This window comes from Phodopus roborovskii, unplaced genomic scaffold, assembly GCF_943737965.1.
Source record: "Phodopus roborovskii unplaced genomic scaffold, PHOROB, whole genome shotgun sequence".
In the NCBI taxonomy this organism is placed as follows: Eukaryota; Metazoa; Chordata; class Mammalia; order Rodentia; family Cricetidae; genus Phodopus; species Phodopus roborovskii.
In genome coordinates this window covers 2,220,113-2,248,005 of record NW_026125554.1, presented here as the reverse complement: position 1 = coordinate 2,248,005, position 27,893 = coordinate 2,220,113, and the positions used below count along the sequence as shown (strand labels likewise).

The 27,893-nt window shown below is 50.8% G+C and overlaps 1 protein-coding gene across 1 annotated transcript; it reads right to left on the bottom strand.

Moving 5' to 3' along the window:
* Shc2 (SHC adaptor protein 2) lies at positions 1 to 27,893 on the bottom strand. The gene is made up of 13 exons (XM_051177465.1): positions 27,425 to 27,893; positions 14,368 to 14,438; positions 12,974 to 13,034; positions 12,748 to 12,867; positions 9,868 to 9,921; positions 9,694 to 9,745; positions 9,483 to 9,609; positions 8,943 to 9,108; positions 8,755 to 8,818; positions 6,003 to 6,167; positions 3,828 to 4,138; positions 1,502 to 1,635; positions 1 to 615 (listed from the first exon to the last, which is right to left on the bottom strand). The coding sequence occupies exons 1-12, from the start codon at positions 27,824 to 27,826 to the stop codon at positions 1,507 to 1,509; spliced, it is 1,722 nt and encodes a 573-aa protein (XP_051033422.1). The 5' UTR covers positions 27,827 to 27,893; the 3' UTR covers positions 1 to 615; positions 1,502 to 1,506.

Here is a 27,893-nt window from a genome sequence, read left to right as displayed (position 1 = left end):
TCATGTTCAATGCTGTGTTTAATTACAGTTGAAGGTCCAGGCAGGTGACAGCTGGGAGGTGCTGAGTGGGCGCCACACCTCAGCAAGTTTCCTCCACCTCTAACTCACCAGGATGCCCTGCCTTTTCAGGTGAGCCCCAAGGCTGCTCCCCCATCAGGGTTTGAAACCCAAAAGCACCTTGATCCCCCACAAAGGCAACAGTGCATCTGAAGTCCTCAGAGCCCAGCCAGGGCAGGAATCTACATCTGCCCACACAGAGCTATATGTACCTCTCTGTGGACACAGCCTGATGTCTCTGCCCCACTGGAGACCGAAGGCACAAGGCCTACATTTGGGGTTTCTTTGTTAAAGGCGACTTGGTCAGTCTTTGGTTTATACAACCTCACCCAAGTTCAGGGTGGGAGCTCAGGCAGGACCAGGGGCTTGGACCCTGACTCGGTCTCACTGGCCCAGCCAGCCGAGTACAGCTAGGAAAAGGCGGCTTCCTGAGGCTCATGCGGAAGGAAAAATGATGGCCATTCTGTTTCTGGTGGTTTCAGGGTCCAAGAGAAAGGCTGAGCCCTCAAGGCCACAGCAAGGGCCTCTGGGGGTAGGAGCTGGGTTGAGGACCGTCACCTGTGGACAGAAAGAGGTGAAATCAGGGTGTCCATGATAACCACCTGTGTTTAAGGAACAGAAAGGGCCTCAGCAGCCATGGGTGCCCAGCTACCTGGGCCTTGGGATTCCCCAAGCTGCTGCTCTATGCCCCAGGGCAATTTCTTAATCTCTCTGTGCAGACACAGATGCTAGCCTCAGAGCCTGTCTCAGAACCGTGTGGTCTAAGAGATACCCACTGACTGATAGCCTGGCGACTCTCAGTGTTCGCAACTAGGTTCACAAACTTCTATGAGGCTAGAATAGAACCTATGTCTGGGTGGCATACACCAATCCAGCTTGGAACAGATACCTGAGAGGGCCACAGAGCTACAACCTCCATCTCAATAGAGCAATTCTGCCTGCAGCCCTGGCCCCCAGGCAGGAGGAGGCCAGAAGGGGACAGGAAGGAGGCGTTGTCATGGGGACGAAGAACGGCTTGACCTGACCAGCAGCTCCAGGGAAAATTCCACAGTGCTCCCCTTCCCCCAACCCAGCCCCCACATCCAGCTGCTGCCTCCTGCCCTCCTCTAGCACAGCCACCTCCCTCCTCCTGCTCTGCTCAGAGACCCTGAGGTCATCACATCTTTCCCTCCTTCTCAGTCAGCTCTCCATCCCCTTAACATGAAAAGCCCAAGCCACCATCCACCAGACAGGAAACCTGGGCAAGCAGCACACAGTATGGCCACCCTTGAAAGATGGGGTGACTGTTTCTAGGGGCTGGCTTGCTTTGGGATGACATGTTCTGCAACTAACCACTGTGATGGCCACACAACACAATGAATGTACTAAAGCCATAGATGGTACACAGAATGGATGAATATCACAGGAACTCCGAAGACAGCGGGTATAGCTGGCTACTACGCACCTGGCTCATGGCTCCCGGGAGACCACTCCCCGCAGGTGCAGCTCGCTTTCTGCAGCCACGATGGGCAGCCCATTCTTCAGGTGGTAGTCTATGAGGTGGCTGATGCTCTCAAACAACACATCTTTGGTCCGCACCTGTAGGCAGAGACCTCAGCAGTCATCCAGGAACACACCCCACAGGCCACACCCCCACCAGCTTAGGCCTGCTGGGTAAGAACTTATTGGAGCAGAGGACTCCTCCCCAGAACCAGCCCCAAGACTCCAGAACCAGAGGCACAGTGCTCAGGGAGGCTGGGGCAGGAGGATTTCGAGTTTAAGGACTCTGTCTCAAAAACAACAATAAAAAGCAGAAAAGCTAAGGAGTCTCAGCAATGTGCCTGCTTCACAAGCATGGGGACCTGAGTTGGGGTCCCCAACTCCCATGAGAAACCTGCAGGCACCTGTGACCCCAGCACTGAAAGGCAGGAGATAGATGGGGCCCTTGGAGCCTGCTCACCAGCCAACCTAAATCTTTGAGCTCCAGCCTCAGGGAGAGACCAGGGTGGAGCTGTATACCCTTAACCCCGCCGGCATTCAGGAGGGCAGAGGCTAACCTGGCCTATAAACTCCAGGACAACTACTGCTATACAGTGAGACCCTAACTCAAAAAGAAAGGTAGAAAGCCACAGAGAAAGATACACGGGCACCCCAGATAAAGAAGACAGGCGGGGGTGGAGAAGGGGGGCTGACACAAAGAAGAGATGGTACTGATGTGTCCACAAGTCAAAGGCAGCAAGATTTACCAACCACTCCTAGACACCAGCAAAGGACTGGCTCAGAGGTATCCTCAGGACAAGCCCCGCCTTCTTTTAAGCTATCCCATTGGCGGCCATGTGCTTCAGAACCCCAGGAAACCAAAATACCCCTGAAATCACACGAGGGTCCAGGTAGACCATCAGTTCTCACCCTATGGGTCACAAGCCCCTGGGGTTAAATGATCCTTTCACACAGGGCCACATATCGGATATCCTGTCTATCAGATATTTACATTACAATTCCTAACGGTACACAATTGACAGTTATGAAGCAGCAATGAGATAGTTTTATGTTTGGGGTTACACAATATGAGGAACTGTATTAAAGGGTCACACTTTAGGACGGGTGAGAACCACTGTTCTAGACAATAAAATAACCATGGCTTCTGTGGCTGAGAAGGCTCCAAGCCCCAATCCTTCCTAACCGGGATCCTAGAAAAAATCCTCTAGGTCTTTCCCAAACCCTGAGTGCTTCAGAAGCAGGCATTTGTGAGTTCTCAATGGCACCAGGAACATCAGGGCCAGAGGAACAGGGAGGAAGAAATCCAAGGTTAGCCATGCTGCCATTCAAAAGGCAGTCTCTGGTTCAAAAACTGAATGAATGAATGAATGAATGAATGAATGAATGGGCGGGGCTGGAGACAGCGCTCTGAAGTTAAGAGCACCACTGCTCTTGCAGAGGACCAGGGTTTGATTCCCAGGATCCACATGGGCATTCATAGCCTCCAGTCCTCTGGGATCCTCTTCTGGTCTCTGAGGATGATCTCGAGCATGCACACATGCATACACACATAGGCAAAGCACCCATAGACATAAAATAATAACAACCCATTTGAAAAATGGAAATGAACAGGGCTGGTGTGGTGGCACACACCTTTAATCCCAGCACTCGGGAGGCAAAGGCAGGCGGATCTCTTGAGTTCAAAGCCAGGCTGATGGTCTACAGAGGGAGCTTCACAGATATGGCTACCCAGTGAGAATTTGACTAAAAAGATGGGGGCAGACCAACTGACTCCAGAAAGGCCCTGGCTTGATAAGTTACTTAGAGATCCAGATAAATACATCACAGCTGCTGTCGTCCTTCATGTGAACCCCAAAATGCTTTCCAGAGTGGAAATTCCTTTCAAATGTTATATTATTGTGTTCTCACTCTGAAGTTGCAGGCTGGCCTGAAACTTACAGCAATCCTCCTGCCTCAGCCTCCCAAGGGCTAGGATGACAGGTGTGAGTCACCACATTTGGATTCAACATTCTTTTTTATTAATCCCAGCATTCAGGAGGCAAAGGCAGGTGGATCTCTGTAAATTTGAGGTCAGCCTGTTCTACAGAGTGAGTTCCAGAACTCTAAACAGAGAAAGCCTGTCTCAAAGAAAAAAAAAAAATTTTTTTTTTAAACTGGAAAATGTTTTGTAGTTCTCTAAATGCTAATGTCAAAGAGCTTTTCCACAGTACAGGATTCGTGATCTGAAAAATGGTGCCAACCCTTAAGTTCAGGGGCACCTGCCCTCCCTCCTTCCCCAAGTGCCAGCTTACCACACCCTCGGGGTCCACCAGCAGCAGGTGTTTGGGCTGCCCTGCGTGCATGCCTGTGAGGACATACTGCCCCGGGTTGGTGATGCTGTCTCTCACAAGGAAGTCCCCATCCGCACGAAGCAGCTTCTCCGCAGCCCGACGGCTCATGCGTCCATGGTACCAGGGCTCCTGCCTCAATTGCTCCTCTGTGGGTGCAATGGGGGCCCTGCGGGTAGGGGGACTGGGCCACTGGTCCTCCAAAGAGAGTGGGACTGAGGTGATGCCTGCTGCCACTGAGGACTCGTGCAACTTCAGGGCGTCCTCAAAGGGTCCTGTGGGCCATTTTGTTTTCTATTTGCTGGGACAGAACCCAGGCCCTCAGGTTTGCCAGATAGGCACACTCCAGTCACAACCCCAGCCCCTCTATGAGAGATCCTAGGCAGACACTCCGCCCATGACTACTCCCCCAGCCAGTCACTGGGGAAGTCTAGGCAGGAGCTCCACCCCCTGACCACGCCCCCAGCCCCTTCCTAGGGGATTCTAGGGGAGGCTCCACCCTGACCAAGCCCCCAGCCTCTCACTGGGGTATTCTAGGCAAGGGCTCCATCCCTTAGTCATGTCCCCAGTCCTTGTTTTACTTTTTGACAGAGTCTCACCAAGTTGCCAAGGCTAGCCTTGAATTCTGTCTTCCTGCCTCATTCTATGCTAAGCTAGAATGACAGGTGTTCACCTGCAAGCCCACACCTAGAACTTATTAGACTCAACCTGGTGCTGGGCACAGCCCCTGCAACTCCAGCCTAGTGATTGTCAACAAGGTTTATTGGTTCCAGTCACTGTCAAAGCTGTTTTCAGGGGAAGGTGAGGCGCACCACACTCCCTGTGCCCTAGCCTCTACCCCTGTGTATGCCTCTCATTGCTGATTTCATCTTATGCACTTGGCCTGGCCAATTGTTGGTAACAGTAGGTGGCCTCACATCCCTACCTCTGTGGAGCTGTCACTGCTCTGGGTTAGGTGACCTCCCCAGTCTCAGGACCCTCCAAGGACAAGGGGTGACACAAATCAGCACCCATGTGCCCAACACAGGAGCTCCACCAAGCCTCAGTGACTGGACCAAGTGCTAACTAGGAACCCCCCTCCCCATGGAAGTCAGGCAAATGGCTGTCACTCAGGGTCAGATGCCTCTGTAGGAAGCTCACCCCAACCTGCTTTCCCACTGTGAGGAGCCAAGAGGCCATGCTCTACAACCAGTGCAGGCACTAGGGAGGTGCAGCCTCACACCACAGTTGCAACAATGAAAAGGAATGAATGCACCTGCAGAGGTCTGGGGAAACGGCTCAGTAAAGTCCCTGCATGCAAACCAGAAGACCAAAGCTTGTTACAGCACTCATATGATGTGTCCCAGTACTCCAACACCGAGGAAGAGAGGACAGGAGGATGGGAGGTGGGGGGCTCACTGGGCAGCCAGCCTAACCTAGTTAGTACACCCCCGGCCACTGAAAAAACAAGGTGGTTTTAGCATCAAGCAACAACAGCCAAGGTTGTCTTCTGGCCTCTAAATCTTCTCAGAAAAACACCAAAGAAAAATGCCAGTAATGGGAGACCACTGCAAAGATCTGGAGGAAGAAATTTCTAGCCATCTGGGAGGCCCTGGGAGAGTCAGCATCCCTCAGTGCCCAGGGAAGGGGGTGGAACTAACATGAGAATATGGAGACTGTTACAAATCCTTCTGGGAAGAAAGATTAACCTGGCTATCAGACTGAGTCATCATCTCGGGGTTGAGGGGAGACTTCCGCCACACCAATTCTCCTTCATCAGGATAGGGGGGTGTCTCTAGTGAATGACCCGCTTTCCAGGCTGGGGTTCCCAGAGGAGACAGATGGAGCAGCTCTCCCACCCCCACATGAGACCCTGATGAAGACTGAGACAGCCAGAGATATCTCCTAGCCAACTAGGTGGGGATTGACAGGCCCCACTGACCGATCAGGACTCTTTCCTCAGACTGAGTTTGAGGGCAGAGACTGAGAGGCCCACAGAAGGGGCCTCGGCCTCATCCATTGCACTAGATTAGGTGTGGCATAGAAGTCTGTCCCTAGCCAACTGAGGTTCATAGTCTGGGACCCTCTATCCTCTGGATTCCCAAGAACCTCCCCCATGCAATCCCAGGTCAGATGGGGAACGGGGAACGGGTCACGCACGCATATCAAACAGGTCCTTCTTGGGGCTGTCCTCAGGCATCAGAGGTGCCTCAGAAATGTCATCCGGCTCCATAGCATCCAGGCCCTGGGTGTTGACATACAGGTGCTCCTCGTAGTCACGTGGTCCTCTAGCATCTGCCTGCACATAGCCATCCCCAGGTGGGACTGGAAAGGATGGAGGGTGGCAAGTCAGAAGAAACCCAGAGAACTTAGAGAGCGGAGCAAGGACACTGAATGAAACCAGATCCAGAGAGAGACAAGAATGCACAGGGATACCACCAGTGTCATTCCACAGGGGCCAAACTGGAACAAAAAGCCACACAGTGCTCCAGCTGGGGACAGAAGCTGGCTGCATGTGCAAACATGGGCCAGGGCCCAGATATGCCACAGCAAGAGGGCAGCTCTCTGGCCAAGGGGAGGGTGGGGAGGGACTCCAAGCTCCAAAGAGCTGGATGCTCACATTGGCCATCTGTTTAAACTGTAACGGCATGGCTTTCACAATCCTGCCCATGGCTGAGCTGCTACCACTCTCTGCTCCTATTTTAAGGCCAGCAGCCACCTCCTCCTCTTGTGTGTGTGTCGATGTATGTATGCACAAGTGGAGGCTGGAGGTCAATGTTGGGTGTCTTCTCACTCACTATGCATCTTATTTTTTGAGACAAGTTCTCTCACTGAACCCAAAACTCTGATTAAACTAGAATTGGGTGGATGGCCAATGAGCCCAAGGGGTCCTCTGTTATGAGTAGGTTTACCCGCCAGCCTGGTCTCACTGCCATGCCAGCCTCAAATAACACATAGAGACGTTGTATTTCTTATTGGCTAGATTTGTCTTAAATATTAACCCATTTCTATTAATCTAAGTATTTCCATGTGGTCTTATCTTACTGGAGAGAGTCTGGAGTTCTTCTCTCTTGGTCCTACATTTTGAATCTCTTCCTACCTCTCCCTGAAACCTCCTTGTCTCCTCATCCCGCCTATCTTACTTTCCTATTGGCCAACAGTGCTTTATTTATTAACCAATAAGAGAAACGTATTTACAGAATGACATCTCCCATCAGTCCTCCTGTCTCTGTTGCCTCAGCTTTGGGACTTTGGACATGGGCCACCTCACTCAGCTTTTACCTAGGTGACATGAGCCCCTAGCTCAGCTTTTACCTGGGCAATAAGGATAAATTCATATCTCTGTGCTGACTTTTTTGTATTTACATGTGGAATGGATCTCGGTCTCCTGAAGACTGTTAACATCCTGCCAGGTCCTATACAATGTGTCTACCCACCCAGGGGTAGCAGGACACCCTGTCCCTGCAACCTTACCCCTCAAGGTCACTGGGGGTTATGCCAACCTCATGAACAGCCCGACTTTCATTTCTCCCATCTGAGCTCAGCTCAGCAGATTTCTCAGATCCCAAGGGTGGTTCCAGTCACTTCACAGAACCCCAAGCAGGAAGTGAGGATTGGACAGTACCAGCTGTGACCAAGCCCTCCTCAGGCAGTGTGAGCCCTGCCTGTATCATCAGCATGATACAGGACATGTGGCTCTGCCCTCCAAGAATGCATACATGTCACTGAGCCGCTATAAAATAGGGATAATGAGAGCTTAATCATAAAATACTAACAGCAACTAAATGTGAGTCCAGGAGCTAGCTGGATGTGATGTTCAGAACCAGCTGGGTTGCAAAATGAGACCCTATCTCAAAGTTTTTGTTTTTGTTTTCTTTGTTTCCGTCTTAAGGAAAAAACACGTATTTGTGAGTGGTGGTGCATATCTGCCACCCCAACACTCAGGTGGTAGAGGGGGGAGGATGGGGAGTTCAAGGTCACCCTCAGCTACATAGTGAATTCAAGGCCAGCCTGGGCTACAGGAGATGCTCTGTGTGTGTGTGTGTGTGTGTGTGTGTGTGTGTGTGTGTGTGTGTGTATGAGAGAGAGGGAGAGAGAGAGAGCATGCGTGCTCAAAGACTGCTAAGGGAGGAGCAAGCCAAAGCACCAGATGGGAAGATTGGGAAGATTAATAAAGACACTAGGGATCTCTGTCAAGTTCACAGGGACCCCATCCACCTGGGAGTGGGCCCACTGTCCTCACACCAGAGAGGAGTCACACTGCTTTGTACAGAGGAGTATTATACAGCCATGAAAAGATTAAGAAGTCTGCAGTAGGGATGACAAGATGGCTCAGAAGTTACAGCACTGGCTGCTCTTCCAGAGGATCCAGGTTCAATTTCCAGCACCCACATGGCAGCTCACAACTGTCTGTAACTCCAGTTCAGGGGATGTGACACCTTCATACCAAAACACATAAAATAAAGTTAAATAAAGTATTTAAAACAAAGAAGAAAACGTCTGCAGTGTACAGGTGTGGGAGGACCCTACAAAGGATTGGACAAAAGCCAAGTGTGTCATCTATGTGAGAGCGCCCCCTGGAGACACGATAAAGTAATCCATATTCAAAGTGCTTGCATATGCACAAAAAATTCAGGAAGCTTCTAGAGTCATCAGCCACTAATATGCCTGCCTAGTAAGGGCACAGGGAACAGACAATCTGGCAGAAGGCAGGGGCCCCCTGGAGTTTATAAGTGTGAGAAGCTAAGTGTGCCCCCAAATTGTAATGACCTTATCGTGTGAAGCAATAAAGATGGCAGGATGGAGTGGAGCTGGGAGCACACACCCTGAAGGGCACAATTACGTGCAGAGAGGTTTGCTGGGACGGAACATTTCAGAGGACCCCAGACTCCATGAGACCAGCACAACCTACCTGCTCCGGAGGGACACATATCCCAAGGCAAGCCACGAGCATCTCTCCGGGCAGGTGACATTCCCTGTAAGAAAGGCATGGTGATCCTGGTATGTGCCAGGCCCTCTTCCCACCCAGCACTCCACTCCCCACCCACCCCAAGGGCAGGTCCATGCCCATTCTGGCCCCACAGGACAATGGAGACTGACCTGTCCGAGGCCCCCGAGTGTTGCCAGTGCACAGGGCTGTGTGACAGCCAGTCTGGAGTCCACCAGCCCACCCAGGGGTGGCTCCTTTCCTGGAATGCTGTTGTAGTAATTGTGGTCCACAGTCTCATCATCATCACCCCAGGCCGACTCCTCCAGCCCTGTCAGCCTGGGGACACAGAGCAAGGCTAGAACACTTGGTCCTCTCATCCCAACCCTCAGCCTCCACCTATCAGCCATGCCTTTCCCGGGTAACACTGGTGACAGCAACCAGATCCATGAGAGATGTAAGGTGGTGCCCTGTCCGGAGGATTGCCACAAACACCAGCAGCTGTCTGTACTAGAACAAATGTCAGAAAGCAGCAGGCAGCTCAGACGTAGGACAGCCAAAGGGTTCATCCCTCAGGAGGATGGGGGGGGGGGCTGCGCATGAGATGAATGAAGATGGAACCACACAAAGGACTCTGGGGGAAAAGGCAGAAGGAGCCTACCTCTGGAGAGTCAAGCCAGCAGCCTGGCCCAGGAAACCTGGTGTCTCTTTACCTTTCGGGGGGCACTACGGCCTTGGGGGGACTGTGCAGGTATTGCTTGAAGCGTAGCTCAAAGGCTTGGCCTACAGTGCTGATAATGCTCTGGGCTAGACCCTCACAGCATTCCAAGATGTGGCAGGCTGTGGAGGGCACGGTGTCAGTGCACCCGTGACCTCCAGCACAGCTCTGCCCAGGCCCAGGGCCCTGGGCTCCCCTCAACTCACCTCTCTGGTTGATGGGGTCTTTGGCCACATAGGCCACATAATCAGTCATGTCCTGGAGAGACAGGTGGGAGAAATTAGCCAGGTTCAGCTCCCCTGAGGGGCACAGGACCCAGCAAGTGGGGTCTGGGGAAGGCTGTGATGACACAGGACACAGGTCCACCCATCCCATCTTACCGTGTCACCCCCAGAAGCGAAGGAAATAGACTGCATATGATGGTTGGCGATGATCTGTGAGGACAGGGAAGCAGGCGTGGTCACCCATAGTCCTGGCAGGTGAACCAGCCACAAGGGAGATGGGCATGGCAGGGACATGAGGGTGGAGGTATGTTCCTCTGACTTGTCTAACATAGCTAAGGCCCCCACGAGGACTGGAACAGGGCCTAAGGAGGGGACAGGAAGGCCAGGTCTTGGAAATCACGTGATTGTGTACCCACCTGAGTGTAGACATGGCAACACCCTCAATTATATACACATACATTTCCAAGCAGCCTATCCCAGGCTCTGGTCTCTGAATATGGACCAGCAACGTGTTCATTCCTGTTCATTTGCACAACCCCACCCCATCTGTTGCCTGTCACTTGGGTTCCTAAAGTTGTATAGGGACTTGATTTCCTCAGAATTAAAGTATTCTCTCTTGGAAGGAGGAAGGAGAAAGGGAGGAGTGGGTTGGAGACAGGAGTCGGGAAGAAGAGGGAGGGAGTAGAGAGGAGGGAAGAAGAGGGAGGGAGGAGTGGGGAGAAGAAAAACTCCTAAGACTCAAAATAACAAAACTCACAAGGCTCAGAAAGCTGAAACCAGGGGCTTCAGTGACCACATCTTCCCCAGTGACCCTTCGGCAGAACCATGAGCTCAGGATGATCTGGGACAAGCAACGTCCCTCCCACCAGCTGCAGGGTTTGGACATCAGACTGCCTGAGGCCTCTTCTCCAGGCTCTGGTCCCCTGCCTGCTGCCTTCATTCACCCTATCCCTAGGCCTGTGTCAAGAGTGGTCCCCATTCTCCACCAATTTCAGCAGCAGCACCTTTGGGAGCCCCTTCCATGCTGCAGGCTCCCAGTCTTCATGTGGGGCAGAGTACCCCCACCTTCCACACCCCCACTTACTAACCATCTGGATCCTGGAGCTGGGGGCTGGGCTGCTCAGAAAAGACACCCTCCCCCATTTGGGGGCATCACACTCTGCCAGCTGCACCCCAGCCCACAAGCCTGTTTCTTTGGCACCAGCTGCGTCCGATATGAGGCCAGCCTTGTCCCCTACCTAATGTGAAATGCCATGTGTAGCTCGACACACCCTCTTGCACTACAGCATGTGCCTATGGCAGCCCCAGCCAGGAGGGTCAGAGACGAGGTTGCATGAAGGAAGGCTCTCTGTAGGACTACAGCTGCAACCTCTGTTGATAAGACTCAGCCTGTGCCTTGCTAGCTGATAAAATTCCAGCTCAGACTTCCTTGGATCTCGGATCTACCAGCGCAAAGCAAGAATTTGTGCCCATAGCTAAGAGACCCAGATCTGCACCAGACCTGATGACCTGGTTAGGATTAGAGTTAAGGTTGCAATCAGGGGTAGTGCTAGAAGTGCAGTTGAAGTCGAGCATGGTGACCCATGCCTTTAATCCCAATAGAGGCAAGTGGGCCTCTGTGAGTTTCAGGCCAGACAAGACTACATGGTGAGATTTTGTCTCAAAACAAAAAAGTGGAGGGGCTGGGCTCAGAGGTTAAGACCACTGGCTGTTCTTCCAGAGGTCCTGAGTTCAATTCCCAGCAACCACATGGCTCAACCATCTATAATGAGATCTGGTGCCCTCTTCTGGTGTGTAGACAGAACACTGTACTCATAATAAATCTTTAAAAAAAAACAAAGAAGTGGAGTTGGGGTGGAGGTTAGAGCTAGAATTGGGGTGATCAGAATTAAGATCTGGGCTTGGGGTTCAGGTGGCTAGAGTTGGGGTTATTGTTGGGGTCAAGGTCTTCCACAGCCTGTCTGTTCCCCACTCAGCAGGTCCTGCCCGCTTCTATCCTAATTTCAGTCCCTTTCCCATGAGACCTGGCCATGGCCCCTGTCACCAGGACAACTCCTCAACAGGCCCTGCATTGGCTCCTCCGTTTCCAGCAGAGACTACAATGCCACGTCACTACTCTCAGGACAGAACCAGACCCCTCCCCCAGGTTCATGCTGTCCTTTCCCAGCCTAGAATCCCTTTTGTCCCTATGTCTGGGGACTTGGCACCCTCAGAGTGCAGGGTGCTGAAAACATTCCCTGGCTGCCACCCACTCCAGCCCAGGTACCCTTCTGGGAACTGTGGAGACATATCTGCCTAGTGCTGGCCTTGCCCTGCATAACGTCAGCAAGTACACCATTCATATCCTGGCTACTGGGGACTTCGTGCCCACAGTGACCCTAACATCCTGAATCCACCTCCGTGGGCATCACATATTACTGGCCATCTTAAAGGTCCTGAAGATTATAAGAGAAGCCTGCCTGGTGGGTGTGGCTGAGGACTTTGAGCCTGGTGGGGCTAAGGGTGGGATGAAGGGTTTGTGTATGGGAGAAGTGGAGGGCAAGCCCCCGGGACTGGGTCACCAATGGGCGGAGTTGAGAATGGGGCAGGCAGGGCTGTGGACTGGGTTGAAAGTGGGCGTGATGGGGCACGTGACAGCACTGAGGGAGTGGTGAGCAGGCAGGATGGATTCAGGCTCAGTGCCCAGGTTGGGGATGTGGATGAAATGATGTGGGGACTTATTGGACTGAAGCCAGGTAGTGTGGCACACACCTTTGATACCAGCACTCAGGAGGCAGAAGCAGGCAGAACTCTGAGTTTGAGTCTAGCCTGGTCTACAGAGTAGTTCCAGGACAGTCATGGCTACACAGAGAAACCCTGTCTGGAAGTATAGGACTGAGAAAATGATACTGGGTTGTAAGCATAAAGGATTGTAGGGATGTGGGTAGAGTTGGGGAGGGGGTGTTGAAGCCAAGACCAGGATGTGGGCAGGGTAGAGATGGCAAGGTTATGGGTTGGGCAAAGGTGGGGTTATGGGCAGAGGGCATTGGCTCCCACCTGGCGAGTGGCAGGAACAGACAGGTTAAGGCCATCCACGGAGATGTTGACTGAGATGCTCATGCCAGCGAAGCGCAGGTTGCTCTTCCCCAGGATGGAGGCCAGGGCCTTGTTGGGGGCCTAGGAGGGTACAGTGACCCACCCAAGTCAGATGCCTGGGGCCAAAGAGGCCCCTTAGATTCTGGGAGACACACACCAGCTCTGGGAGACAAGAGGCCACACCCACCTTCTTCTTCCAGGAGCCCCGGACGCCTGGCACGGCCTCATGGAGCCGGTTGATGGCTTCCCTGCAGAAGGGTGAGACCAAACTAAGGAACAGCAGAGGCTAGGGCTAAGAGATGAGCCAAGGAAAGCCAGGCCTGACTAGCTCTTTGTTCGGGAGGCAGAGGCTGGAAGACAATGAGCTTGAGGCCAGCCTGGGCTTCATGAGCATGGGTGATGGGGAGGGCTGGGGCGGGGATCGGACAGAGCTGATGGGAAGTGGAGTCCTGGGTACCCAGTGTCGAGCACTGGTGAATGCATATACAGAGTGGTTCATCCACCCACTGTGGTATTACTCAGCCCTGCAGAGGAGTGAGGGTCTGACATACATCTCAGGGACCGTGATGAAGGGACCGTGAGGACACTTGTGATCGGGGAGCCTCAGAAAATGACTGTAATTTCTTGATAGTGTCGAGGAAGGGAGATCTGTGGCACCATCCCCTAGGCAAGGGATCTTGGACTGTATAAGAGGGGACAAAGCAAGCTGAGCATAAACATGAGCATACTGATTCATCTCTCTCTGTCCCTTATGACTGTGACAAATTTTATTATTTGTTATTTTATTATATACTTATTATGATGAGCAGATCCTGTGAGCATCGGCCTGATGCACTGACTGGATGAGCTGAATGAACCCTGTCTCCCTTGAATTGCTTTAGTCAGGGTTTTGTCACAGCAGCTCAAAGAGTGACTAAGACAAAGACAGGAGGCTATAGTGTGGGATTCCATGCTAAGGAACACCCAGAGACAGGAAGTAGATTTGTAGGTGCTGGATGGGCTGTGGGGGATAACTATTCATGAGAACAGAGCTTCCTTTGAGGGTGTTGGAATGTTCTGGAATTAGATAGGTCAGGTGGCTATGAAACACTATGCAGAGATATTTTAAAGTAATGAATTGCAGTGGACAGGGGTGGGTTATTAAATAAATCCTAGCTATTGTTTTTGTTTCTTGGGACAGTCTCATTCTATAGCCTAGGCTATCCTAAGCTAGCCTGGTTATAGCAAACCTCTTGCCTCTGTCTCCCAAGTGCTGGGCCACCACACCTGGCTTTGTGTCCTGGTTTTTAAGTTCACAGCAACTGGAATAAACGAAGCCCTTCCCATCACCCTCCTGAAGTCACACCCCACTGCAGAGCAGGCTGAAGGAAAATAGTCTGGCAAGTGTCCATCACAGCCACACACAATAACCAGGGACAAAACTGAGATGCAGAGCTCAAGTATGGCCAGTGCCAAGCCCAATCTACCTACTGTCTTTGGGTGCCTGGCAGGTCACCTCCAACCCACTATGCCACCCTCAAGAGGCCTCTCGATGGACGAGTCAACTACAATCTGAGCTCCCAACCCACGCCAAGGCCTCACCTCGTCACTTGCGTTCGGGTGTTGAAATCCAGAGAGCGCATGGATCGGAGCACCTCAATACAGCCCATGTACTGGGAAGAGAGAGAAGGGTCACTGAGCAGGCGGAGCCCAACCCAGGAGCTGGTTCCCTGCAGAAAACTTGACTTTCTCTCCAGCTATCCAGAGCTCTTCTCCCTTCCTGACATCTAGAGCCACTGCCCCAGGACCTTTGTACCTGATGTCCTAGATCTGCTCTCCCCCAACTACCACTGAGTGCTGCCCATCCCCAATCCCAAGGCTCAATTTCATTGTCCAGGCTCTGATGCAGGATGGTAGCGTAAGCATTCACTGAGTCCAGTCACCACCCACAGGGTTGGCAGACACAATCCAGACAGGGACCACCTGGCTGGCAAAGATGCAAACATCAGCCAACTGCCTTCCATAGAAACCTCATAGGGCTGAAGTTCAGTTGGTAGAACACTCACTTGCCCAGCATGTATTAGGCCCTGGCTCCATCCCAAACACCCCATAAATGCAGTATGGTGGCACATGCCTGAGGAGGAGGGACGGCCACCAGTTGACAGCCATCTTCAGCTACATAGGGAGTCTGTATTTTGTTTTTTCAAGACAGGATTTCTCTGTGTGGCCTTGACTGTTGTGGAATTCATTCTGTAGACTAGGCTGGCCTTGAATTAACAGAGATGGGCCTGCCTCTGCCTCCCAAGGCCAATTTAGGAGACAAAGAGGCTCTCAAAAGAAAAAGAAACTTTGTAGGCCTCTATCTAGACAAACATCTCTGTGGAAAGGGACACAGTCAGAAGCGCATAAGAGGGACAAAGCTGAACCTGGGCCTGCCAGGAATTCAAGGCTACCCTGAGCTGCACAGGGAGACTGTCTCAAGGGAAGTGACCAGAAATGACTGCCACTTCCTTCCATCCCCATCCTGGCAGACGTGGCACAGCCTTCATCCACACAGGCTGCGTGCGTGGGTTTGTTTGTGCACATGAGGTTGCAGGGCACTGGGCGTCCTAGAACTCGAGTTAAGGCTCTCAGGAGCCACCCAGTTGTGGAAGCTGTGGGAGCTGGGAATCAAGTGCAGGTCCCTCTGCAAGCACAAGAGGGGCTCTTAACTAACAACCGAGGCATCTCTCCAGCCTGTCGCTGACTTAGGTCTCATTAATTAATTAATTTTGGAGTCCTGCTTGGTGCAGAGGCTAGCCCCCAAACTCCTGGGTTTGAGACATTCTGTACCACCACACCCAGCTTATTTTATAATTTTGTGTTATTTATTTACTTAGGTTGTTTGGGGACAGGGGCTCATGTAACCCAGGCTGGCCTCAAACTCACTATATAACCAAGTATGACCTTATACTCCTAATCCTTCAGCCTCCACCTTCCAAGGGCCGGGATTCCAGCTATGTGCCATCATGCCCAGCTCTCAGTTAAAAATAAAATAAAATAAAATGACTGGTGTATACATGTGTTCACCCTGTGACTCCAATTCTAGACTTTTACTCCATAGCCCATCAGCACTGGGCCATGTGAGCACATCCCCCATGGGTGGTCTTTCCAGCTGAGGCACCTACTGTCCTGTCCCCTCCCAGCACAGCACAGCACCTACCACAGCCCTCCTCTTGCAACTACTGCCTCAGTTTCTCCTGAGGAATCCCAGCCCTGAAGGTGCTGAAACCCCTCTAATCCCAGCAGGAATTAGTTCCACAGTCGCAGGAGGCAGGGTGCCCTGTGATAGCACCCTGTAAGCAAATAAATAGCTTCGCAGCCCAAGTAGATACCCTAGCAGGGATATGTGGACACTAAGATCTGCTGTGCTCTCTCAAAGTTTATGTTAAACTGGCTGCCCTCTGAACTGGAGAAACTGAACAAACATGCATACGGGAGAAAATGCCCGCAATAGTAAAATGAGACAAGTTATTTTTATGAATTTATATGATACGATTTCCAAATGTTACTGCAAGTAGGACAGGAGCATCATCATAAGAACATTCGTGTGACTCGACATGAAGAAGTACGCAGCTTGCATTCGCAGGTATGTAGACTCAGGAGATGCCTCCAGGCAAAGGACACTCTAAAGTGACAATACAGCACCCCTCATAGACCCATTATGATTTTGCCAATGTGGTATCAGCAAAGGAACAGGCTCTCAGAAACACAGGGACCTTGATGCATCCCTGGCAGTTACCTAAGGTGATATGACAGTCCAGGACGCAAAGCCAGGAGCTGGACAAAGTGACCTGTGTCCCAGCCAGGTTGCTCACATGCAAAAGGGTACAAAGACAGTACTCAGGACCTACCGGGCACAGAACCACCAGGAAGGGGGTCTGTGCTCACATCTCTGGGCCCATGGGGCAGTGACCAAAGGAAGGGAGAAGTACAGGAGGACCCAGGCAGATGGAGCAGCAGTGTCAAGCCAGAAGTGGGAGCCAGGGTGTGGCCAGAATAGAGACCAAGTGGAAGAGACATGAGAACAAAGGCTGGGAAGCCAAAGCCACAGCCCCCACTGTGATGGTGTCACTCTGAGTGGAAGGTATATGGGGTGCTAACGACAGGAGTGAGCTGAGGGCCTCTCCTATGAGAGGGAGGGAAAGAGGGAGGGGAGGAGGGAGGAATGGCCAGTAGGGGATGAGTAAGAAGATGGGTGGGTGGGCGGATGGATGGGTGAGTGCGTGGGTGAACGGGTGTGTAGGTGGATGAATGGGTGGGTGGATGGATGAATGGGTGGATGGGTAGATGAGTGGGTGGGTCGGGAGGTAATCAGATGAGCCAGTGAATGGGTAGGTAGATGAATGGATAGGTAGAGGGATGCTTGCTTGTTGGGTTGGTAAGTGGGTGGGTGAGCAGGTGGATAGCTGATAGACAGTTTGTCAGTTCATGGCTAGAGAAGAGCAACAGACAGACAATAAGGACTTGATCAGGCATGTGTCACTACATAAGAGAGCATCAGCCAGGCTCCCTGCTCTTGCTCCCACATCTCTCATTCCTAGCCCCTATCTCTGACAGTGTTACTGCTCCAGTCCCTCCTGGGAGGGGGGAGGGACAGGGAGCTGATGACTCATGGGTAGAGTTCCTGCCACACAAGCACGAGGACCTGAGTTCAGATCCCCAGCACCCACATTGTGGTGGAGACACAGAGAGACACAGAATTCCTGGGTCTTGCTTGATGGCCAGCCTCACCCAATTGATGAGCTCTGGGCCAGTGAGAATACAAGAGCACATGTGTATAACACATACACCCAGACACACTCACATACACACATACACAAATGCACTAAGGGGGTGGGGGGAGTGAACCACAGGGAGCGGAGCAAGCAGCCACCATCAGCTGCCATGCCTCAGGTCACAAACGTGCAAGGGCCACAGTCCTCCGTGTGGTTCTGAAGCCACGTGGCCCTGTTCTGGCTGGTCAGGAAATAAAAGCACCATGAACGTTCTTTCTCTAGGACCACAGCCACCAGGAGAGGAGCTGGCCAGGGACAGCCAAGACCCTCAGGATGAAGAATAGGTCTCCAGAGACAACCTGACAATTCCCACAAGGGCGGGGCTTACAAATACTTCCATCCACATTCTAGAGGCCAAAGACCAAGACCCTTCTGCTGGGGCTGAGCTGCAGAGGGCCCTTCCTGCCTCTCCTGGGCTTCTGGGTAGCCATGCCCTCTCTGACCTTTGGTTGGCAGCTACACCACTCACTCAGCCTGAACTATCTATCACAGCCTCCTTACCTATGTCTTCCTGTGGTATTTCTAAGGACAACAGTCACTAGATTTGGGACTTCCCTAGCCCGAACCCATCTCCGCTAACTACATCTGCAGGGACGCTATGCCCAAGTATGGCTGAATTCTGGGGTACTAGGTGAGCATGAATTTGGAGGGGCACCTTCACCCCACTACAAATGCCCACAACTTGGGTACTTGATGGAGCAAGCTGGCCATCCAGGGTCTCTGTCTTCTGACAGGCTCCTCCAGGTTTGAGCTGCTGGACCAGGTTGGTAGTGCGGTACACTGGCACCTCCACACTAGGGAAAGTCTCAGGCAGCCCTTCTCCTTCACTGGGTTCCGCAGCTCAGAAAACATCACTGTACGATGGCACTGGTCCCCAGATAATCTAGAGCCAGGCTTTGGTCTGAGTTCATCCGCAGGGTCCCTTCTGCCACAGGCTATAGTCATAGGGACCCAACGTGAGGGTCATCAGTCCACTGGCCTCGGAGACATGCGAGAGAACAGGACGGGTGCTAACTACTGCAGGCAGAGCCTCTTACTGACATTGACAGAGTAACCTTGGTCCCAATCCCATGTGCCTCCATTGCCCTATCTGTAAGTAAGGATGGTGCATCCTCTCCCCAGGGCAAGAGTCCTGCTCAGCCAGATCCTTGTGGTCATTTCCCTGTGTGACTCAGCTGTTTGTTGCTCTGACCTTCCCAACTGTGAACCAGGAGGCCAACCTGGCTTCCCACACACTGTTAAGGCTCAGCCTGGGGAGCAAATGGGTGCTTTAGCTGCTTTACCCCACATACCTTTCATGTCCATTCCTAACATGGACACCATTCTCATAACCACCAGCTACCCAGGTCCAAGCCACTGCCATCTCTCCCCACTCCTCCCAGGATCCCTTGAATCCCTGTAGCCCCATTTTGTGCCCCATGATACTGTTCTGACAATGCCTCTGAAAAGATCCTTTGGAAACCACAAGCTCATCTTATCCAAACGTTGCACTGCTACTGGAAAATTCTAGATTTGCTCCCTGCCACAGGGCCTTTGCACTAGTGTGTCCTGCCAGAAATGTCTCCTATGTTGTTTTCTGCCTGGGGTTTCCACAATTTCAGATCTCAGAACTTGAGAGACATCTTCCAAACCACTATGACTGGCGAAGCTAGAGCTCCTACCAGTACCACAACGATTTTACCACCCAAGCCCCATCAGTTCCTGGCAGTCTTCCCATGTGCCGTCTTCTTGTGTATTTATCATCTGTTTCAAAGACCTGACAAGGTCCTCTACAAGGCTGATACTCCACAGGGGCTGATAGAACCCCCACATTGCTTACACTCCCACATCTGGAGCCCCAACAATGACAGTATCTGAATTCTCAACATGTATCCACCAGACAGGACAGGGCCCTGGAAGGGCCGGGTGTGAGTCAGCTGAATGAAGCATTGAGGGGATGCTCTCACAGTGTGACACCAGAACCCAGCTGAACATCAAACCTTCTGGACACAGGAGACAGGGGATATAAGCCAGACCCAGAACATGGACACCATCCACAGAGGACACTCAGATCCCACATGAGCACAGGCCAAGAAACCAGAGGTCGATCCAAACGGGGCAAGGGGAATGCAGAAACCCAGAGCCACGGCTGGCACCAAGGATTCAATGTCGAGGCTGAAGGGCAGGAGGGTTATCAGTTATCTGGGCGACTGCAACAAAGTACCACGGCTGAAAGACAGAACACAACAGGAGTGCATTATTCTGAAGGCTGGTCTGTGCTGGTGGCACTGACCCTCCACAGAGGGTCCCAGTAGGGCCCTGCATGGACTCCCACCCCCACCCCGAGGCGCCTTGAGCAAGCCTGAAGCTGTTGGCCAGAACTCCTTGCCCCAAGGCTGTTGTTGTTGGTACTCTTCCCGTTTTGATAACACACACCTTGTGACAATACACACCTCATAGGGAGGAGCTAAAAAACTAAAATTCCTGTAATTTTCCACTGAGCTTGTTCCATCCCTTCAAAGGCGTTAGGCGTTCAGCGTTCCTACATTGCCACTGAATGAATGACCCGCTGTCTTGTCTTTATTTCAATCTCTAGGCCTTCACCCGATTCATGGAACAGATCGTGGTCCCACTGAGATCGGGAAAGAAAGGATCATCTAAGAGATCGCCCTCAAAGGCCGGCCGGCAAAGTAAGTGAATGAGGGTGTATTGAAGGATGGGTGCCAGTAACTCTAAGGAAAAGCTCAGCAGGCAATTAGTGGCCCTATTGAAAAGGCAGGCACCAGGATTAAAACCAAGACAGCTAAAGAATTTTTTGAAATATTAGAGAAACATAGCCTCTGGTTTATGCACTCTGGAGGCTTTAACATCCCTGACTGGGAACAGGTAAAAGGAGACCTCCAAAAGGCTTATAAAGAAGAGGGGCCAGATAATTTCCCTATTGCCACCCTGTCCCTTTGGCGTCTAGTTAAAGGTGTGCTCCTGAACAACAATGTTAAAGTAAAAGAACAGTTGGCAGAGATGGATAGGACTTTTGAGGAAGTGCAAGACTTAGAATCTATGAAATCTATCAGGGAATAAGAGGGATCCCAACTAGGAGATGATGATAGTTCTACCGTAACTGATGAGGAGGATACTTTGGAATCAGAAACTGAAGATGATGAGCATATATGCCGTCTGCACAACCCCTTTTGTGATTCCGATTCCTTTAGTAGGGCCTCTACACTGCAAGGGTTAGAGGAAGAGGTCAAAGATTTAATAACCAAGGTAGAAGCCTTAGAAAAGGAAAGACAAGTGTTTCCAGTGATTGAGACAGTGGATCCTCAGGATAACAGGGTTAGGGAGCATAGCCCATTAAATTTTAAGGATAAGGAGGCTGTAACTGCATATGGGCCCCATGCTCCTTTTACTCAATTTTTGAGTCTTTTGCAGCATTAAATTGCACCCCTAGTGATTGGATGCAGCTCTGTAGAGCCGTGCTGAGTGGGAGGGGGGTGACTATTTGCTTAGGAAAGGCGAATTTCAAGAATTTTGCAAGGAAACCACCCAAAGCAATGCTGCTGACAGATTTCCTGCTAGGAATTTAGATATGCTCACAGGTGCTGGGCAATATTATTCTACCCTTGCAGCTCATATTCTTTTTGACCCAGCGTTCTATGCACAAATTGCTGTTGCTGCTACTAGAGCTTGGAAAGCCCTGCCTAATGAGGCTGCAGGAGATCAACTATCTAAGGTATTGCAGGGACCATCTGAGCCCTATGCAGAATTTGCAGACCGCCTCCTACAACTGGCTGGTCGCATTTTTGGTGATGTTGAAAATGCCATGCCCATAGTTAAAAATTGGCATTCGAAAATGCAAACAAGTATTGTAAAGAGGCTCCTACGTCCCCATAAGGCCAAAAGTCTTAATGACTATATATGCATATGTCGGGACATAGATGGTTATCACATTATGGGCCAGGTTATAGCTTCAGTTATGAAAAGAGGTGGGAACAATGGAGGAGCCAGACTAAAGACTTGCTTTGGATGTGGACACCCAGGACATTTCAAAAGGAACTGCCCCCAGAGTGTGACAACACAATTGAGTCCTAGGCCAGGCAGGGCTTTGTCCCCATTGCAGTAAAGGTCACCATTGGAGCAATGAATGTAGATCAGAAACAAATGCTCTTGGTAATCCTTTACCAGCTCTGGGAAACGGGAAGCAGGGCCAGCCTCGGGCCCCTCAAGCCCAGGTGTACGGGGAATGGATACACCTGTAACCCATCCAATACAGATGATCCCTCAGAGAAACCCCTTTATGTCCAGGACCTTATCAGAGGTACCCCAGGAAGCGCAGGATTGGACCTCTGTTCCGCCACCCAGGCAATATTAACACCACAAATGGGCACTCAAGCCTTAAGCACAGGAGTCTTTGGGCCTCTTCCCCCGGGAGCAATAGGGCTATCATTAGGCTATTGTTCGGACACAGTAGTGCCTTATTGAAAGGAATTAAGAGTTATTCCAGGAGTAGTACATTCAGATTTTCAAGGAGAAATAAAAATGGGGGCACTCAGATAGCACAATTGGTTCATCTCCCTATGTTCAAAACCAACAACAATCCCTTTTTAAAGGACATCAGTTCATCTGCTGGTATTGGGTCCACAGGCTCCATAGGTGCCTTTTGGCTATCAAGTCTTGAACAGCGCCCCATGCTCACCCTTACCATCCAAGATAAACATTTTTCTGGAATTGGGGACACGGAAGCTGACTCCTCAGTAATAGCAAAAAACACTGGCCACAAGCATGGCCTCTTCCGCCAGCCACCACTAATTTACAAGGAGTGGGAACTGCTGTGGCTCCAGAATGTAGTACTCAGTTTCTTAAATGGTCAGATGATGAAGGACAAAAGGTCAACCTTTTGTGTTAAGTCATATCCCTGTTAATCTTTGGGGAAGAGATGTGCTTCAGACCATGGGAGTGGTCCTTACTACTGAGCCCATTAAAAATATGCTGGCTGACCAAAGTTATGTACAAGGAAGAGGACTGGGTAAATTCCTCCAAGGTGACCCTCCGTCTGTTGCATCCAAAAATTTAATCATCAAAAGAGCTGGAGATCGCTCTGGGTTGGGAAATTTTCCTTACGGGCTATTGCTGTGCAGCCTGTTCCCATTCCTATTATCTGGAAAACTGCTAACCCAGTATGGGTGGGGCAATGGCCCTTATCTATTAAGAAATTACAGGCTGCACATCAACTTGTAAAGGAACAATTAGAGGCAGAACATATTGCTCCTTCCACTTCCCCATGGAATACTCCAAACTTTGTTATAAAGAAAAAATCTGGAAAATGGAGATTCCTACAAGATCTCCGAGCTGTTAATGATTGCACGCAAATTATGGGAGCCACACAACCTGGCTTACCTTCCCCTGTAGGTATTCCTCAAGGCTATCGTTTATTAGTTATAGACCTAAAAGATTGCTTTTTTAGCATTTCCTTGCATCCTCGGAATAGTGAGTGATTTGTATTTAACATTCCTTCTATTAATTTTAAAGAGCCCTATAAGAGATATCAATGGGTGGTGTTGCCTCAAGGAATGGCCAATAGTCCCACTATTTGTAAAATTTATGTATCTTTGGCCATTGCCCCCATTAGAGAGAAATTTCAATCCCTGTATATTATACATTATATGGATGATATTCTTTTAGCCGGCCTAGATCCTAAGGAAGTGAATGAGGCTTTTGGGGAATTGCAATATAATCTTCAGCTAGCTGGCTTAAGAATAGCCCCAGAAAAGATGCAACAAGAATTTCCCTATCAATACCTGGGTCATCAATTGTTATATTCTGGTACTTGTCCTCAAAAGATTACTTTAAGCCTGGATAGACTGACCACCCTTAATGATTTTCAAAAACTATTGGGAGATATAAATTGGGTTCAATCTAGTTTGGCCCTAACCACTGGACAGCTTAGACCCTTATTTGATATTTTACAAGGAGATTCTGATCCCACTTCTCAGCACACCTTAACGCCTGCTGCGCAAGAATGCATACAGCTTGTGCAAAATGCCTCCATTCTGCACATTTAAATTATATTGACTATTCTCAAAACTTGATGCTATTAGTTTTTGCTTCAGGGTATTCCCCTACCGAGGTACTTTGGCAAACTGGTCCTATATTATGGGTGCATGAACATGCATTCCCCAGGAAAGACAGTTAGATCTTATCCTCAGGCAATGCTTTGTATTATTCAAAAGGCACACAAAATGAGTCTTCAAGTTTTTGGCAAGATCCCAGATGTAATTGTTACTCCCTATACTCAACAACAGATACAATGGCTCAACTTGATGAGAATTGGGCACATTTCTTGTGTTCCACACCTTGGAGTTAACCCCCGGGGAGTCACGACTAATGATATCTGGTAGATGGATGTTAGCGATGTTGCTTACTTTGGCCTACATGAAAATTTGTTCATGTATCTGTGGATACTTATTCTCATCTCATATTTGCCTCTGCCCATACTGGAGAAAGGCTTAAGGATGTTAATAGCCATTTTTTTTACAAGCCTTTGCTTATATGGGAATGCCCAGACAATTAAAAAAAAACTGATAATGATACTAGTCAGGGTTTCAACTCCTTTTGCAAAATTTTTTTTATCTCACATAAGATGGGCATCCCTTACAATCCTCAGGGTCAGGCCATGGTGGAGCATGCACATCGCACAATTAAAGCCTATCTTCATAAAACCAAAAAGAGGGAGTTTACAGGGCCTCCTCATAATCACCTTTGTCCTTTATATTTTAAATTTTTTAACTATTGATGGTGCTGCTATAAATTTACACTTTGACCCAAAGGACAAGAATTTCACCTTCATCTCAGGCCCTTGTATTCTGGTTCCCTTCTTTTTGTTGTAACCAATGCTACTAATTTTGGAGAAAGTTTCAATTTTTCTCAGCAGTCTGCCAACTGGTTAGCTTCTGGACATATGAAGTAACAGCTGTTGTGGGCCATGTACCCTAGGTGTGCAGCAGAGAGGAAAGGAGATTCCGGGATCACGGCTGCCAGTGCTGCCTCCACCACTGAAGCAACAGTTTCTAGGACAGCCCTCTCCCAATCTGTAAATACAGCAAGCACAGTGGGTCAACTATCAGGTGATTTGGCTGTAGCCTTAGACACCCAAAACACACTTGTTATCTAGCACAAATTGGCATTTTTAAACTAAATTTACAAACTAGCCTCCTATATGAACACTTGAATTTTTTTGTGAGAAGCTCATATGGCTTCTTGTTCTCTGTCTTTCACACATATCTGTGTCAATGCATCATTTTTCTCCAGGAATCCTGGAGTGGTCAGTTTTTAAATTATACACGTGCTTTAGCCATGCAGACCATTAACATCAATGAAACCTGAGTGCCACCTGCCAGTGCAGAAGACCTTTTACAAGGACTTCAACTTACGGGCAGATTATTGGGGTTCGTAGCCCTTGCACTTGGTGCTACTTCGCCACAGCATTAGACAGGCCCAGGCCAACTTTCAAACAAGACAGATTCTACTGTCTTTGGCTCAAGAGAAAATGCCTCTGCCACATGTGGCTGACAAACTATTCACCAGAGACAGGTAAGGCAGAAGGGGGCAAATATCCAACCTAAGACAGGAAGGTTATGGACCTGGGTGACCTCTCCAATGATGGGTAAGGAATTTTGCTGACGTCCTCTGCCATCTAAGGCAGGTGTTACTTTATATTAAAAGGGGGACCTGTAGGTCCCTGCATGGGCCCCCGAGGCGCCTTGAGCAAGCCTGAAGCTATTGGCCAGAACTCCTTGCCCCAAGGCTGTTGTTGGTACTCTTCCCGTTTTGATAACACCTTGTGACAATACATACCTGGTGGGGAGAAGCTAAGCCTAAAATTCCTGTAATTTTCCACTATGCTGTAAGTCAGCATTTAAGCCCGTTCCATCCTTCAATAAATGGCATTCGGCATTCCGATGTTGCCATTGAACAAATGACCCGCTGACTTGTGTCTTTATTTCAATCTCTAGACCTTCACCCGATTCATGGAACAGATCGTAGCGCAGACGCTACAGGTCCCCTTCCTCTTCCAACATCTGGAGGCTCCCAGGAATCTCCAGTGGTCCTTGACTTGAGACTTATCTATTGTTGTAGACTCTGGCTCTTCTCTGAGCTATCCAGTTGTCTTATGACAGGGTCTCAAATAGCCCAGGCTAACCTCAAGCTCATCCTCTAACCAAGGTTAGCCTTGAATTCCTGATCCCATGCCTCCACCTCCCAAGTACTGGGATGACAAGTATGAGCTACCATACCAAGCCCCCTTGTGTCTTGGCTTGGTTTTGTGGTCTGAGTCACTACACAAGGACCCTCCCTGCTCCAGTGAAACACCTCAATCCACAGCACCTACTTCCTTTTTGTTTCTTATTTTCTGTGTTTGCTCATTTTGAGACAGCTCTAGAACTCCCTATGTAGACCAGGCTAACCTCCAATTCACAAGTTATCCATCCTCGGCTTCCTGGATACAGGGATTAAAGGTGTGGACCACCATGCCCAGATTCTTTTTCTTTGGGCATGTAGCCCAGGCTGGCCTACAATTCTTGGTAATCCTCCTGCTTCAGCTTCCTTAATGCTGGGCTTACAGATGTGCTCCACCATTCTCAGCTGAACTCACTTCCAAAAAAGGTCCTATTTGTAGATCCCTAAGGCAAAAATATTGGAGGACTCAACCCAGACCAGGGAAGAGGGAAGTGACACTGTGGATCAAGGTGGGCAAACAGGACACTTTGAAAGACACAAACACACCAGCATTCTGGCCTAGGACATACACAAAATGGCATTCTGGGATCACTCATCTCATAATCGTGGTGGGCGTGACAGCAGACTAGGGTGCCTGCCTATGGTGAACATCACACACAGCTTGATTTAAAGTGGTTGATCAAACTGCACACACAGAAGCAGATGCTTGGAAAGGAGATAAAATGTCTGTCCGCAGTGACAGGTGAAGAAAATGTGAGAGACCATCCCTTACAATGCATCCCTTGCAAAGGTCACAATAATAACCCGGTGGGGGTGGGCGATTGGAGGCTGGCGCTCAGTGGATTCAGATCTCGCCTAGCATAATTAAGGCTTTGAGTTCTAGCCTCAGCACCATATAGACGGGATGTGGTAGTGCATGACTGTTGCACGAACATTTACAAAGTGGAGGCAAGAGGGTCGGATATTCAAGGTCATCCTCTGCTATATAGTGACCAGGCCAGCCTGAGCCACAGGAGACCCTATTTCAAAAACAAAACAAAGAATAAAGTTCCGGGAGTGGTGGCACACATCTAGCATCCCAATATCTGGGAAGTTGATGAGGCAGAATGGTGGTGGCTCGCAGTTGGAAACAAAATCCCATCCCCAAATTGCTACCCCCCTCACCCCTGCCAAAATAAAAGAGATAAACATAGCCAGGGCCATTCACTTCATGAGTTCTGATGTCGAATCTGGAACCCTGAGCCCTGAGCTTAAGATTCCACGCTCCAATCAACGTCTTTGCGTCCCCACTATATCGCTGCAAAGTCGCTTTTCCCTGAGGCTCCGAGAGCGAGGGGTCCTCTGCTCCCTGGTCCTCACCTTATGGACTCTCACTCAACAGCACAGGGGGCTAGCCTGCGCATGCGTGTGTCCTCTCCCCACCTGCGCCCTCTCCCCGCCCCTCCCCACGTGATGCCGTGGGAACCCGGACCCCAGCGCCTGCGGGCGGGGGCGGCCCAGAAGCACGCACTGGCGACGGGGTTCCAGGTTGATGGGGAGAGGTCACTTGGCTCTCGAGGTCCGGGTGATCAAACTGGAGAGGTTCCCGACCCCGGCGTGCCGGGAAGGAGGGTGGACGCACTCACCCGCACGATGTAGGAGACCCCGGGCCCCAGGACCCTGGCGTCGGGGTGCAGCCAGCCGTGCGCCGGCTTGTGGATGAAGCCGCCCTTGCGCGCCCACTCGTCGGCAACGTCAGGGGTCCCCCGCGCTCCCCGCGTCCCCGAGCCCCGGCAGCGGCCGAGAGCGGGCAGAGGGCAGGGCGCGGCGCAGCGCGGTTCGCAGGCGCCCAGCACAGCGGCCAGCGCTGGGACCCCGGGTCCGGGCTGCGCTTCTGCCGCCCCCGCCGCGCGCGTCGCCGCCGGACCGCGACCCAGGAAGCCGCCGGGCGCCGCGAACTTCCATTGCGGCATGCGCGGCAGCAGCGCGCAGAAGGTCGTGGGCGCCTCGGGCTCCGGGGCCGCGCGGCCACCCGGACCCTGCGTCATGGCCGCGGCCGCCGAGGAGCCCCGGCTGAGCCTGGCGCCGAGCCGCGCGCTCCTCCCCGCCGGGTGA

What these genes read in the sequence shown, in the direction of transcription:
- Shc2 (XM_051177465.1), bottom strand. Translation starts at nt 27,826, where the DNA reads ATGACGCAGGGTCCGGGTGGCCGCGCGGCCCCGGAGCCCGAGGCGCCC. An exon ending in TCGCTTCTGGGGGTGACACG is followed by an intron (nt 9,746 to 9,867) that starts GTAAGATGGGAT and finishes CTGTCTCTCCAG; the next exon opens with GACATGACTGATTATGTGGC. An exon ending in CACTCGGGGGCCTCGGACAG is followed by an intron (nt 8,819 to 8,942) that starts GTCAGTCTCCAT and finishes CCTTTCTTACAG; the next exon opens with GGAATGTCACCTGCCCGGAG.